The sequence below is a fragment of the Hylobates moloch genome, unplaced genomic scaffold (assembly GCF_009828535.3).
Source record: "Hylobates moloch isolate HMO894 unplaced genomic scaffold, HMol_V3 SCAFFOLD_17, whole genome shotgun sequence".
Classification (NCBI taxonomy): Eukaryota; Metazoa; Chordata; class Mammalia; order Primates; family Hylobatidae; genus Hylobates; species Hylobates moloch.
In genome coordinates, this window is record NW_026652292.1 from 32569592 (window position 1) to 32584503 (window position 14912).

Sequence of the window (14912 nt, forward strand, 5' to 3'; positions counted from 1 at the left end):
TGTTCAAGTCACCCTTATTTAACTTAATAACGGCCCCAAGGCACAAGTAGTGATGTCGGCAAATCAGATATGCCAAAGAGAAGCCATAAAATGCTTCCTTTACATGAACAGGTCAAAGTTCTCAAAGAAAAAGGTCATATGCTGAGGTTGCTAAGATTTACAATCAGATATATGAATCTTCTATCAGTGATATTGTGAAGAAGGAAAAAGAAATTAATGCATAGTATAAGGGTTTGGTAGTATCCAAGGTTTCAGCATTCACTGGGGGTTCTGGAACATGTCCCCTGCGGATAAGAGGGGACTACTCTAATAGCTGTTTTGGTACTCACCAATATTTAAAACATCTTCTACAGCCTGAGTTGCAACTCTGTTAATATTGAATGACCTAGAAACAGAAATCACATAATTCTTAGTTTTAATTCTAAAAACATGCTAAAAATAAAAAAGGAATAACCTACTTAAAACATAGAAAATTCTTAGAAATTGGAGAAAGTTCTAAATGAACAAAGTTAAAAACCGGTAAATAATGTACTAGTATGGGTATGATGAGACAAGTATTCTCATACATTGATGGGAAAAGAGATATTGCAGTTGGAGAGCAATTATGCACTATCAAAATTAAAATGAACATATTCTTCAATCTAGTAACTTAACCTAAAATATACCTCCATCTATAATACACAAAGATAGGTACAAAAATATTAGCTGAAATGCTGTTTATAACAGCAAAACAACTCAAATATGTACCGATAGAAAGCTGATTAAATAAATTATAGCTACTCATTGATATTAAAAATAATACAAATATATGTGCTGATATGTAAGGATAACCAAAATATTAAGTTAAAAAATAAAAGGCATCATATAGTGTATATGTTGTTTCATTTTAAAAACAAAAAATATATATATAGTATGAATCTAGAGATAAGCACTAGAGATATGAAATGAAAGGGAGACTAGCTTTTTGCTGTATACCCTTCTGCACTTTTTAACCTAGGCAAGTATTCTTTAAATTATAAAATAGTTTCCTTGAAGGTAAGAAATCTTTTACATGTGCAATTAAAATTACAATTTTAATTGCAAGCATTAATACAAACATGGATAACTTTTCAAAATAGTTCTCTCCTGGGGTCTATAAAGATCACTAAGAAAAGGTTGTTTTTTTAAAAAAAATATTCCCAGTAATTTTGAATTCTTCTACTGCCTCATAACTCTTCATACATGATCTCAATATATAATCCCAAGGAATAGGAGTAACATATGAGTCAACACAACTCTAAATCTAAATTAGTGGCTCGTAACTTTTTGGGGGAGTGAGAGTAAGAGATACTCTTATACCTGCTAACCCTGTACCCTTCATGTTTGGAGAAATGCAAAAACATGAGAATTTTTTTCTTAGGTCTACAACCTTCACCATTCTAAGAGTTCTCATTTAAAATCAGACATAACCTCTACTACCAAACTGGAAGACAAACTGAGTATCATATCTTCATCAACTACTAAAGCTCCATCTCCTGAACACACATCTTCATCCTTAATTAAGTCTGGTAGGGCAGCATGTATGGAGAAAAAGGACTGAGAACAATCTTAAGAAGAAACTAATTGAAACATACGGTGATCTGGCTCTGTGGTATTTCTCCCGGTGTATGGGTGTATGGAGTAAACCTTATTCCCCACTGAACAGAGAACTGACATGATAATGGGACAATTCAGAGACATTTGCTGTGTAATACCACCCCTATATCCTGTCTCTTGTGGAAGAATTTTTGGAGATGCAGAGACGGAATAACTATTCCCCAAACCTGTTTTTCTTCCTGAACGCATAGGTTATATTTTCTAGTTCTTCATGCCATATAGTCATGGGACTGAGTTGTAGCTAATGGAGTCAGAGTAGACATGATAAACAATACTTCAAAGCCTGGCTCAGAGCCTCCCATGGGGACCCTCCATGCTCTTCCACCTTCTGTAGCAGAGCAACCGGAGGAGCTATGTTTAGAAGGTGGTAGAGCCATGTGATGGAAGAACTCTGGCTCCTTGAATAACCACTTACAGGGAGCCACTTGCCAATCAGGAATACTCACTGCAGACTTTACAAGAACAAGAAATAGACTTATACTGTGTTAGGCCACTGAGATTGGTGGTTTATCTTTTATAACAAATAGCTTACCGTGAGTCATACATTTCCACATTTCATATTGAAAGCAAAGACTAATTAATTTCATATAAAAAAACAAGCCCCTCTCTATCAAGAATTAAAAGAGAGAAAAACAGACTATCCTAATCTTTTCTTTCCAGTGATTCTTCAGAGGTCTATGGTTTACAGATAGGTTTAAAATTTAAATCACGACTTCACCATTTATTAGCCACATAGCTTTGGGAAAGTCAGTTAACTTATGAAACTTTTTGGATTCTACTTATGAAAATAAAATCACCTACTTCCAGAGTATTTGTGAGAATTTAAACAAGATCACCTAATTAGCTTGGAACAAAAATGTGCTCAGAGATGGTAGTATGATAAAAACAAAAATTATTAATGTATAGAAATATACAGCTTTTCCCCAGCCCCTCTGGCTCCTAGGCTTCTCTTCTCTTCCTACATCTTTTGAAGCGAAAAGGACAAAAGATGAATGGGAATTACAATCATAGCAAAAGAATCATCAGTAACGGAAGAGGGGAGAACATGTTAGATGCAAGCAAGCTGCATGAGGCTTGGTAGAGAAGAGACTGAGCAACCAAGGTGGCAGGGATAGGATATAGCTTGTGAGAAAGACTTTTATACTAGAGCACAGGAAATAACAGAAGACTTTAACAAGCAACATAGAGAAGGCTGAGATTTTAGTCTAACCCATACTTATCGAAATGCAACATCAACACAGGACTCAACCACTGGGTACATGTGGGAGGCAAGGAATGCTTTAAAAGCATTGTAGTGGCTGTCATTCCTTATGCTCCGAAAGGTTGAAAACTTGAACTATCAAAATCTATCAAAATTACACCCCTCCCCAAACAGAAGCCCCATTGCCTCTAGCAGAAGCACTACTTCACTGAGATTAATTAGCAAATTTATCTTGATAATTCTTCAGTACAACCTAGTGTCTTTTCTTTCAACTATGTGACCTCTATAGACAGCTCAGAACCCCTCTCCCTCTCCATTTAAAAATTGACCTTCCCTTGTGAAGCAGCACAAGTAGTAATGACAGTGAAAAGGGCACTGATTTTGCAGTACAGCACACCTGTGCTTATATCCAGGTTTTGACTCTTCTTGTATAACTTTGGCCTAAATATTTATCCTTGCTAACCCTTAAGTTACTCCTTTATAAAATGGGAATGCTACTACTTTCTTCCAGGATTTCTAAAAGGATTAGTTAATATATAAAAGTACCTAGCACAGTACAAAGTAGCAGGGGCTATATAACTGATAGCTTGTATTACAATGCATAAAAAATAAACATACAGAATCACAGAAGTTCAGAAGGCAAAGTAATCTTACTATTTTATCAGTTCCAATTCCTGCATTTTGCAGACAAGGAAATTTGTACATAGTTGTAAAGCTAGTCCGTGGTTTAATCAGGTCTCTTAACTTGCAGGCCAGTACTCTTTTCAGTTTTACCACTTTGCCTATTTTTTATGGTAAGAATACTGGGTAAAGATAATCTCTAACAGAAATTTCCATTTCTATTTCTAATTTCCCTCTAGTTTTCAACAAGTAGCATAGCATGTTCAACAGGAAAAATACTATCATCATAAATGAAAGCTGTTAATTGTAATATTTTCAATTTAATCTATGAGATGGTTACAAAATAATTTTATAACATATTAAAGGATTAAGTTTTTTCCACAAAATTATTGGAAAATTCATGTTAGAAATGTTCCTTTCACTGGCCCTGAGGAAAATAAGTTATTAACCTATCTTTTTAAATGATACTTCTTATTTTTTCCAAAAGACTATTTGGCTAAGTTTTTTTATTGAATACTTATGAATTAAATGATATGGTATTTGAAAATAACTTCAAAATAAATAGGACAAAAGTAGATAGATAGGGGTACAGAGGTAACAAGATTGGGCATGTGTTGATGATAATTACTGAGACTAGCTAATGGTATGTGGGGATTCATTAAACTATTTTGTCACTCTTACACATATTAAAAATTTTTCATAATAAAATAGTTTAAGAAGTCATGTTAAACAAGTAGGAAATAAAACTCTAAATTAAACTATCCAAATTTAAAAGTTTGATAAGCATTGTTTTAGCTATATACAATTGTGAGCATATAGTCATTTACTCAAAAAATATTTTTTAAGTGAATATATATAAGGTACTGTGCATACAAAAGATTAAGCAGGAAAAAAAAAAAACCCTCTAGTCACCATCCCAAATCCATAAAGTTGCTTTAACTAGCTGGGTACTAGCATATTAGATAACTAATAATGTAATAACGGCTATAATAGTGCTATGAGAAAAAGTGTTAGGGAAGGATAAAAATGATTAATTCACTGTCTTTATGAAACAGGTGAGTGTTAAAGATTCGCTAAAGAGAATGACATTTCAAGACTGGATTTTCAGCCAGTGGATAGAAAGTGGAGTGTTCAGGCATTCAAGGAGGAAGAAGTTGCACTGAGCAAAAATAAAAAGCCAAGCGAGAACAAAAAGTGTGCTGAGAATTGCAAGTAGCTGTGCCAATTCTAGTGTGCCATAGGTGGGGGTAAGTGTAGGGCAAGAATAAGGCCAATAAGATCACTAAGGTCATATGTTAAAGGGCCTCAAATGACAGATTAAGCAATCTGGACAGAGGTCCATGAAAGTTATAAGGCAGAGAAGAGAGACAGATTTATCTATATTTTAGAAATATTACTCTGTTGTAGATGCTGGAAAGGATGTGGAGAAATACGAACACTTTTACACTGTTGGTGGGAGCGTAAATTAGTTCAACCATCGTGGAAGACAGTGTGGCGATTCCTCAAGGATCTAGAACTAGAAATACCATTTGACCCAGCCATCCCATTACTGGGTATATACCCAAAGGATTATAAATCATGCTACTATAAAGACACATGCACATGTGTATTTATTGTGGCACTATTCACAATAGCAAAGACTTGGAACCAACCCAAATGTCCACCAATAACAGACTGGATAAAGAAAATGTGGCACATATATACCATGGAATACTATGCAGCCATAAAAAAGAATGAGTTAATGTCCTTTGTAGGGACATGGATGAAGCTGGAAACCATCATTCTCAGCAAAATATCTCAAGGACAGAAAACCAAATACCGCATGTTCTCACTCATAAGTAGGAGCTGAACAATCAGAACACATGGACACAGGGAGGGGAACATCACACACGGGGGCCTTTTGTGGGGTGGGAGACTGGGGGAGGGATGGCATTAGGAGAAATACCTAATGTAAATGAGGAGTTGATGGGTGCAGCAAACCAACATGGCACATGTATACCTATGTAACAAACCTGCATGTTGTGCACATGTACCCTAGAACAAAAGCAATATTACTCTGTTGTAGTGCAGATGACAGCCTGAAGAATAAAAGGTGAGGCACAAAGAATATTCACTAAAAAGGTACAGGCTTGGACCAAAGCAGCAGCAGTAGAAACCCAAAAAAGTGGACTAAGACTTTAGAAGTACAATTAACAGGATTTAGAGACTGGGATATATAGAGGGGAGAATGAAGAATGGAAGACTCCAAAGGTAAGAACAAGATTTTGAGAAATCATGTTTTGCTTTTTTTCTCTACAGCATGGAGACAGGGTAAATGCTGGTGGCATTCATCAATATAAAGAACACAAATAGAAAAACTGAAGACAATAAATTCAGTTCTGAATCTGTTGAATCTGAAGTGCTACTAACATCCTATCTGGCATGTAATTTTAGAATATGAGTTTGTACTCAGGAGAAAAGGTATGTTTGGGAGGCATCTGTGTGGAATGTACTAAGAAGTAGACAAGATTACCCAGAGGGAGGTTATACAGTAAACAGGACATAGGATGCACCAGGTTATCTCCAGTTAGGCTTTTAATATACAAACCTCCAGCCTATTTTTTGTTGTTGTACTTTGTATTCATTTCCTTACAGTTATTTAAAATATTTTTCATTTTTAAGAAAAGAGGGTCCCAAAACCACTTCTCATTTCCTTTCCTTTACAAACCTAGTGCTCAATAATGACCAAATTCAGGCTGTAACTGTAATCGAAGAAGTCAAGGCAGGACTACCAGACCCAAATGATGAATGAAACAGAAACTTGGCCTACCTACATAACACCACCAGGACACCTCTTGCATATTACAGGCCTTAGATGTGCCAATATATTACATTACTAAAAGTATTTCACAAAACTTGATAAGCAACATCCCAAGTTACTCACCAGGCCTTTGATCCTGTTCCAGTACACAAATTGAGCCCTGAACTCTTCTGTTTTTCCCATGGACCATCATCAACTGAAATCTCATAGTAGGAAGCCCTGTGAATTGAGAATATAAAACTGTTTGCTGAGCGTATGGTTCACGGTAAATAAGATAGTCTTCTTCAGAACTAAGGAAATCTTAAGTAAGTCAGCTTACCCAAGAAATACTTGACTTAGTAGGCACACACATCATGATGCTAATTCCAATACTGATTAAGTGAAAAAGTTAGAAGAAATTAAAAAAAAAAAACAAAAAAACTACATGTCTGCATGCCTGTCTGATTTATATATTCCTTTCTGTCAATACTTTAATATTTCAAATAGGAGCTTCTTGCAAATTTTTAGCTAGCATTGTGCTTTTGCTCTTATGGAATCTAACATATACAGAGCCTCATTTCAGAATCCAAAAAAAAAAAACCACTATTCTTAAGCGAGTTTCATTCTTGGTAGCTAGTCCTTGATATATTTTAAAGCTGATTCTAATTCTTAAAGTTATTAATAGTTTCTACTAAACTCTTGTTTCTTAAGTTACATGCTAATGTACCTTTTGAACTGGTAGTAAGCTAACAGAGATTAGATAATAAAGCTGTGAAGAAAATTCTCAACCAATACTGGATTAGTGGACAAAACTAGAAATAAATCAGAATTATAAATTTCTTGAGATTTACATTTCTTAAAATATTTCATTAATATGAAATCAAATGGGTTTTCTGGCACCAGCAAAAATGGCACTATTCTTTAACTCCATGAATACATAAATGATTTGTAACTATTCAAAGAACTTTTGAAATGTCTAAAAGCCTATTTTGTAAACTCTATCTTAAAATAATGGTGTCACTGATCAACACTGAATTTTTTTCTCCAGCAAATAAAAAAATTACAATAAAACCATAATAAAATACAACTTTTCAAAATAATTACTGGACATGCTTGCAAACACTAACACTAGGGATAATTTATCTCTTATTCTAACCTTTACAGTTTATCCTGTAATCTCTTAATTTGTGAGGGTTTTGCATAATACAACTCCTTTTCACTATTTTCTCTATAGTCAGAATTTCTTATTAAAAATAAAAGCAGGCCTAACATTCACATTTAATCTATTCCATAGCTTTGTTATGTATTCCTAGAAAACACACATTAGGAGCCTATTATGTACAGACAAGCCAGCCAAATCCATAGAAGTGGCTGCTACTATGCCAGAATCAAGTAGAAACATAAGAGATTAGAGGTAAGGAGGCATGGGTAGAAAAGAAGCAGAGGCAGAGAGAAAGACAAGTACAGTCAGGTGAGAGATGCTCAGCCCAAAATAATGAGCAAATTTAGTGTCATTCTCACATGCAAGTTTATCGAGATTAGTCAATTCATAGAATTTTTGTTTCAGGGAAATTATTTTTTTAAGGCAGCAATAAAACTCACAGTCCCTTTAGAGTGGGTATACTTCTTCTTAAATTGTCCACTGCTACAGCCCAAGAATAAGACATTCTAGGTTAGAACAAATAGGAGAAAAGAAAACAAAATTGGGCCTTTAAAATGTTCTTAAATCTAAGAACATTATAAATGAGGCAGGAATAATATTGCTGCACTTCATATTTTCCAAGCAAGGCACTTAAGTTTTCAGAGCATAGTGAAGCCTCAATACAGGATCTAGAATCAGAAACACCGGGTTTATGTTACAGTTCTGATGCTAGCTAATTATATGACCTTGGGCTAGTTATTTGAACTCTCCAAATCTCAATTTTGTCACTAATAAATACAACCACCTTTCTCACAGGGTTGCTATGAGCATTAAATGAGATAGCATACACAATATACGCAGTGCCTGACACATAGCAGGCATCCAATAAATGTTCATTTCCTTTCTACCTAACAGTCTATGTCATAAAATCTTTAAAAGTGAGTTCTAATACCTGCAGTAGTTAAACTGTTTTCAACAGCATCAGAAGCCAATCCATTGCTGTCCTTACTTAGTAAAAACATAAGGTGAGACATCAAAGAACACAAAAAGCAGTAGCATCAGTTATTTATGAGATAAACCAACCAGATCATTACTGCCACAGAAAATAAAAGCATTCGATTGAATATCCCCTCAAGAAACTTCACTAACTCCCCCAAAATCTATCAACTGTTCCCAGTTTTCCTCCATTTATAAGTTATTTAATTTTTTAGTAAGTACAAAATTATAAAGCAAAGCTAGCTCTCAGCAGTTACCTTTAAAATACACAAACAGAATAAAATAAGCTATTAAATGGCTTCCCTGAAGTAAGCATAAACTCACAAAACATTTTTATCATTGCATTTATTTAAGGTAGACTTTCTCCAATCTCATTTAAAGTTCTTCCTCTCTTCTCTATCTTATGTCTTTAGAATAATGACTAGATTGTATCAGTAGAGTTAAATTTTCTTTCTTCTCTCAACTACCACATAGTATCTATAATTCATGTCCCTATTGCTTCAAACTTTATATGTAGCAAAAGAGAAAACTTTATATACAGCATAAGTCTTGCTGTGTTAAAGTATATTTTTATACCTTACTATACTTTTAACTTTTTAAAATTATGTATTACTCTCCAAAAAATTAATATACCACTATCTTTGTTATTCATCTTTACATCCCTAGTGACTCACATATTACACACAGCACATGCATGATGTATTTTTGTTAAATATTACATAAACAAATTACAAATCAAAAAAACTGTTCAAACCCTTCCGCTGAATCAAACTTCAACTCTTTTTCAGCACAACCCGAGTTGAGTCATTGGCTACAATGTGAATATCTTTTTTAGTTAAGACAAATTTTTCTCACTATAATGAAAGTTCTTATGAAAGGATATGACTTCCAGCAAACAAAATTTCAGAATTTATGGAACTCTTAGTAAACTAGGGGTCCAACAACATAATCTTCAAAGGGCCACTCACATGGTTCTAGTAGCAGGAAAGTAGCAAATAAAACTCATCTCTAATCTTCTACCCTTAATTTACTTACATCTACAAGGATGAGAAGCCAGGTTCTAAAGTACCACCAAGAGTTAACTTTATATCACAGTAGTCATTTTATAGCTCGTCACTGTGTTCCACAAAAATGTTTTGCAAAAAAATTATGTTGATAATGTAAGCCTAAGTTATATTCAAGTCCCACAAAACAGATTCTGCCAGTAATGAAATACACACATTTTTACACTCCTAATGAGGAACTACATTAACCTTAATTTTTGCAATAATGGTTACAATCTTGAACTGTCAATGCACTTGCCTTATGATGTGTTACACTAAAAAGGATACAACATCACCTATGGAGCATTTCTGTCAAAAATGCCTAGTCCGAATCTAACATGAAAAAAAATCATACAAATTTAAAATAAGGGATATTCTGCAATCCAACTGGCTTAGATTATTCAAAAATATTAGTATCATGAATGACAAAACAGGATGGAGCTAAGGAAGTGTTCTTAAATTTAACAGGCCATGATGGCCAAATGCAATGTGTGATCCTTAATTGGATCCTAGATAAAAACAAGCAAACAAATTATAAAAACAAGCAAGCAAACAAATCAGCTTTAGGAAGCACTAATAGGAAATTTTAATATGAACTGCCTATAAAAGTTTTCTATCAATTGCAAATTTATACTTACTATATTACTCTCTTAAATATTTATAAGCTGGAAACAGTGACATGCACATCTAGTCCCTGCTACTCAGGAAGCTGAGGCAGGAGCATAGCTTGAATCCAGATTTAAAGGCCAACCTGGGCAACATTTAGACATGGTAAGATGCCATCTCTAAAGAATAAAAATAAAACATTAATAAAGCACCTGGCCAAGCGCAGTGGCTCACACCTGTAATCCCAGCACTTTAGGAGGCCGAGGCGGGCAGATCACCTGAGGTCAGGAGTTTGAGACCAGCCTGGCCAACATGGTGTATCGGGGGAACCAGCCCCCAATATTTAAGAAATTATAAGAGTATTGATTGGGGAAGTGATAAATGTCCATGAAGTCTTCACAATTTATGTTCAGAGATTGCAGTAAAGACAGGCGTAAGAAATTATAAAAGTATTAATTTGGGGAACTGATAAATGTCCATTGAATCTTCACAATTTATGTTCTTCTGCCGTGGCTTCAGCCAGTCTCTCCGTTCAGGGTCCCTGACTTCCCGCAACAATGGTGAAACCCCATCTCTACTAAAAATAAAAAATTAGTTAGGTGTGGTGGCATGCACCTGTAGTCCCAGCTACTCAGGAGGCTGAGGCAGGCTCATCGCTTGAACCTGGGAGGTAGAGGTTGAAGTGAGCCAAGATCACGCCACTGCAATCCAGCCTGGGCGACAGAGTGAGACTCAGTCTCAAAAAAAAAAATAATAAAGCATCTATATAAACAGATTAAAGGCTCTGGGACACACTACAATAACTTTATTTAATCTAGGGTTTCAGAAACTTTTTTGTCATAGAATATTCTTTCCCCTTAATACATATTAACATCTATGAAGGTTTTGGAAATATTTCATTAAATAATGAACTGCCATTACTTGCAAAATATTATTCACAAATCTTAGCTAGGTTGTAGAAACTGAATATCCAAAAGCACTAAAACATTAAATTCCATGCTCAAGATCATAGGTTTAAAAGTACCTGGATGACAGACTCTCCCCAATGAAGACTTCATTTAGTGCTCTCACTGGCAGAAGTTGGGGTCCTGAAGCCTCAGACCCTGCATGTAATTTAAGACAAAAAAAATCCAAGATAGCTCCTTGATTTCTAGAAATGTTATAAAAATTTTATAAAACATTACAACTTTTATATTTTTGTTTTTAAAAGAATCACATACTTTAATATAGTTAACATTTAAATTATCTTTTACTTAAAGCATCCACAATATAAACCTTAAAGGAACCTAAACTTATACCTGTAATAAAGGCCCTCTCTCTGCAAAATAAACCTTAATTCTTCTTGAAGCAATTTCTCAAGAGTGATGAACTATATTTATCCATCTCAAAAGATTCTTGTTGTTACACTTAATTTTATCTTGGAAGCTTCAGAGATATAACTTACCAATTAAAAAGAGAACTATTTTGGATTTAAGCAGCAAATGACATGCATGGCTTGGATGATGGAAACCAAACCAGGTATGTTAAGAAATCAGACTTTTTTTTCCAAATAAGGAAACCTCAAGAGTGTTTTTAGCAACAGCAGCGTTGGAGGAATATTTCCACATCCCCCTTCATAACTCCTAAAAAATGTTTTCTTTTTTTAAATCAATAAGGTTGTGTGCACAGTTAAAGTAATCTTCCTTCATAATTACTTAAACATTACACCATCATATAAAATCCTCCAAAGGATTCCCAGTGCTTTCTGGTTCAAATTTGTGATTGTCCCCTTCAAATGGTTCCCTTTACTTCTTTTATTAGTTTCCAACTGGAAATGGCAACTCTGTATCCTCAATGTCACAACTATCAGATTTATTGGACTCAAGTATCTCCCACTAGGCAAGCATCTTGTGACAAGTTTGCTTTCTGTCAGACAAGTTCACTTTTCTGTCTCTTCCACAATTCCTACTAAGTTAATGTTTAAAAATCCATCCCAATTGTGGTAGGCAGGCTCCAAGCTGGTCCCCAGTGATTCCTGCCTCCCTGATATTCACAATTTTGTGAATACATATACTCACACTCCCTTTCCCACATCATACTAGGGTTGCTCTATATGACCAACAGAATATGGCAGCAGTGATGGCATATCACTTCTGAGATCAGGTTAGAAAAGACACTATTGCTTCCGCCTTGGCTGCTCTCTTTCTCTCAGATCACCTGCTCTAGAGGAAGAGATAACATGAACAACCCTTTGGAGAGACCAACATGGTGAGGAACTGAAGCCTTCTGCTAAAAGCCATGTGATGAGCTGGAAAGTGTGTTCTCTAGTTCCAGTCATGTCTTCATATACTGCTGTCCTGGCCAACAGCTTGATTGTCACCTCCTGCCTAAACCAGAAGTAACTAGCTAAGCTACTCTTAGAACCTTGACCTTTATAATCTGTGTGAGGTCATAAATATTTACATTTAAGATGCTAAACTGAGTGATTTGTTACACAACAATAGTTACCTAATACACTATAGTTACCAAATACACTAATAAAACCACCACTGTCACCAAGACAACATCGATCTATTCTTCTCCTTTGACGTCGTAGCCTAATTATTATATTCTTCTGTTTATTATGTTTATTAAATTGAACATTATATTTTTCTCATTTCTTTTGGACTATAACTGCCTAAAGGGAACCCAATTATTCTTTCAAATATAACAAGTTGACATTACAATACCAAGTACCCTTGGAGCACTTGTTGTTTACCTAAATTATCAGCTCAATTTCATAATACAGAGAAAGACCTTGATACAAAAAGCTATATATGCGTATATATATACGCGTATATATATATGTGTATATATATATATAAAGATTTGATATGTTTAATCAAATCTGATTGCACATAAGACTAAAACTGGCTTTAAACTGTCTTAGGTACTACATATATTCACATTCTCATTCTTGACAGTTTTACAAACAAATGGCTAAAATTTATTGTTTAAATTACTTTTCCTTAAATAATTACTAATGAAATTTGTTTTAGATTACTATCCCCACAGATTTCCTACAAATGCTCAACAATAGGTACTCATGAAATATTACCAGTAAATTTGAGCTCTCACCATCAAACTGTAACCGTTTCCCTTTTATGTGGTCTTGACTTTCCACCTCTATTCCCATTTTTCCTCATCCTAATTTCTCTCTCCATATTACATTTTTATTACATGTGCTTGTTCAATTTCAATTCAAAACTTTCATCAAATGAGTTCGACAATAAATAAAATTGCTTCAAATCTCATTAATCATCTTAATTCTGCTTATTTTTTCATACTAATTGACTACTAAACCTTATCTAATCACAGAACTGTGTTCATTTAAAACTTGCCTCAATGGGACATGAAAAGATGGACTCCATACCAATTACTTTTTTTTTTTTTGAGATGGAGTTTAGCTCTTGTTGCCCAGGCTGGAGTGAGATGGCACTATCTCGGCTCACTGCAACCTCCACCTCCCAGGTTCAAGAGATTCTCCTGCCTTAGCCTCCTGAGGAGCAGGGATTACAGGTATGCACCACCACGCCTGGCTAATTTTGTATTTTTAGTAGAGACGAGGTTTTAACATGTTGGTCAGGCTGGTCTCAAACTCCTGACCTCAGGTGATCTGCCCACCTCGGCCTCTCAAAGTGCTGGAATTACAGGCGTGAGCCACCGTGCCCAGCCACTGATTACTTTTTTATCCAAGAGAATAGATTACAAAATTATAATTTGTATTTTTAAACACAGAATTGTAATACTAGTGACACAAACTACTACACTGTGTAATTCTCTCATACTGTCATATTGCTAAACTTTATTTCCAGGTCTACTTGTACTAGATGGAGCCATGTGACTAGTAATGGCCAACAGAATGTGGACAAAAGTAATGAAAAGGCCTAGTTCCTAACACTTCCCATAAGATCTTCTATGTTCTCTGTTTTCTCCCCACGAGATGCAGAGGATCCAGCAGAAGACTCAGAGGCCTTAAAACACGGCAGCAGCCACAACTTGGCAGCAGCCTTGGGTGCCTGAAAACTCCCTGGACAGTGAGATGAGTTAAAAATAAGCTTTTGCATTCAGTCACTGAGTTCTGGGATTGTTTATTAAACCAATTCATCTCTCTATATTAATACAACCAGTCTTTATTTATATAGCATTTACACTGTGTTAGGTATTATACGTCATCCAGAGATTATTAAAGTATAGGGAAGGATGTGCATAGGTTATATGCCAATACTATGCCATTTTATATGAGGGATGTGAACATCCTCGAATTTTGGTATCTGCAGGGGGTCCTAGACCCAATCACCCTCAGACACCAAGGGATAAGTGTATATGAAATAATCTGCTCCAGTCACCACCCCCTCTATCTCCTCCTCCTCTCTGGAAGCTTGCAGTAGCTGTTTGTATTCTGACAAACCTTGGTGTAGAACATTTTACCATTAATTATGTGAAACACTTTGTGGGTCCTTTCAATCCAAAGACTCTTGCCTAAGTTTCCTAATTGAAATTTTTAAAAAGTATTAACTGATTCACACTAACTGTGTATATTTATGGAGAACAGGTAATATTTTGATACATGCATACAACGTATAATGATCAAATCAGGGTATTTTGGATATCCATCACCTCAAATATTTGTCATTTGTGTTGGGAATATTTCAAATCATCTCTTCCAGCTATTTTAAAATGAGGTATTTTGAAATATACAATAAATTGTTAATTATAATCACCCTACTATGCTATTGAACGCTAGAACTTATTCCTTCCATCTAAGTGCATATTTGTACCCATTAACCAACCTCTGTTCATCCCACCTTTCACCCTTCCCAGGCTTTGGTAACTATCACTGTACTCTCTATCTTCATGAGATCAACTTTT

At 35.1% G+C, this 14912-nt stretch overlaps 2 protein-coding genes across 4 annotated transcripts in view; one reads left to right on the forward strand and one right to left on the reverse strand.

The window, feature by feature from the left end:
* The window catches only part of SKP2 (S-phase kinase associated protein 2), a 55738-nt gene extending 49942 nt beyond the window's left edge, over positions 1-5796 (forward strand). The window contains exon 10 of the mRNA XM_032135793.2: positions 5756-5796. Coding sequence (XP_031991684.2) covers positions 5756-5771 — 16 coding nt within the window. The 3' untranslated portion in view covers positions 5772-5796. The remainder of the gene's footprint in view (positions 1-5755) is intronic.
* Positions 1-14912, reverse strand: part of NADK2 (NAD kinase 2, mitochondrial) — a 47270-nt gene that overhangs the window by 6165 nt on the left and 26193 nt on the right. For 2 of the 3 annotated variants that reach the window (XM_032135788.2, XM_058430334.1), the window contains exons 7-10: positions 11047-11125; positions 7839-7904; positions 6381-6476; positions 330-385 (exon numbers count right to left, since the gene is read on the reverse strand). In XM_032135788.2, coding sequence (XP_031991679.1) covers positions 330-385; positions 6381-6476; positions 7839-7904; positions 11047-11125 — 297 coding nt within the window. The remainder of the gene's footprint in view (positions 1-329; positions 386-6380; positions 6477-7838; positions 7905-11046; positions 11126-14912) is intronic. The other variant, XM_032135789.2, reaches the window with a different exon arrangement.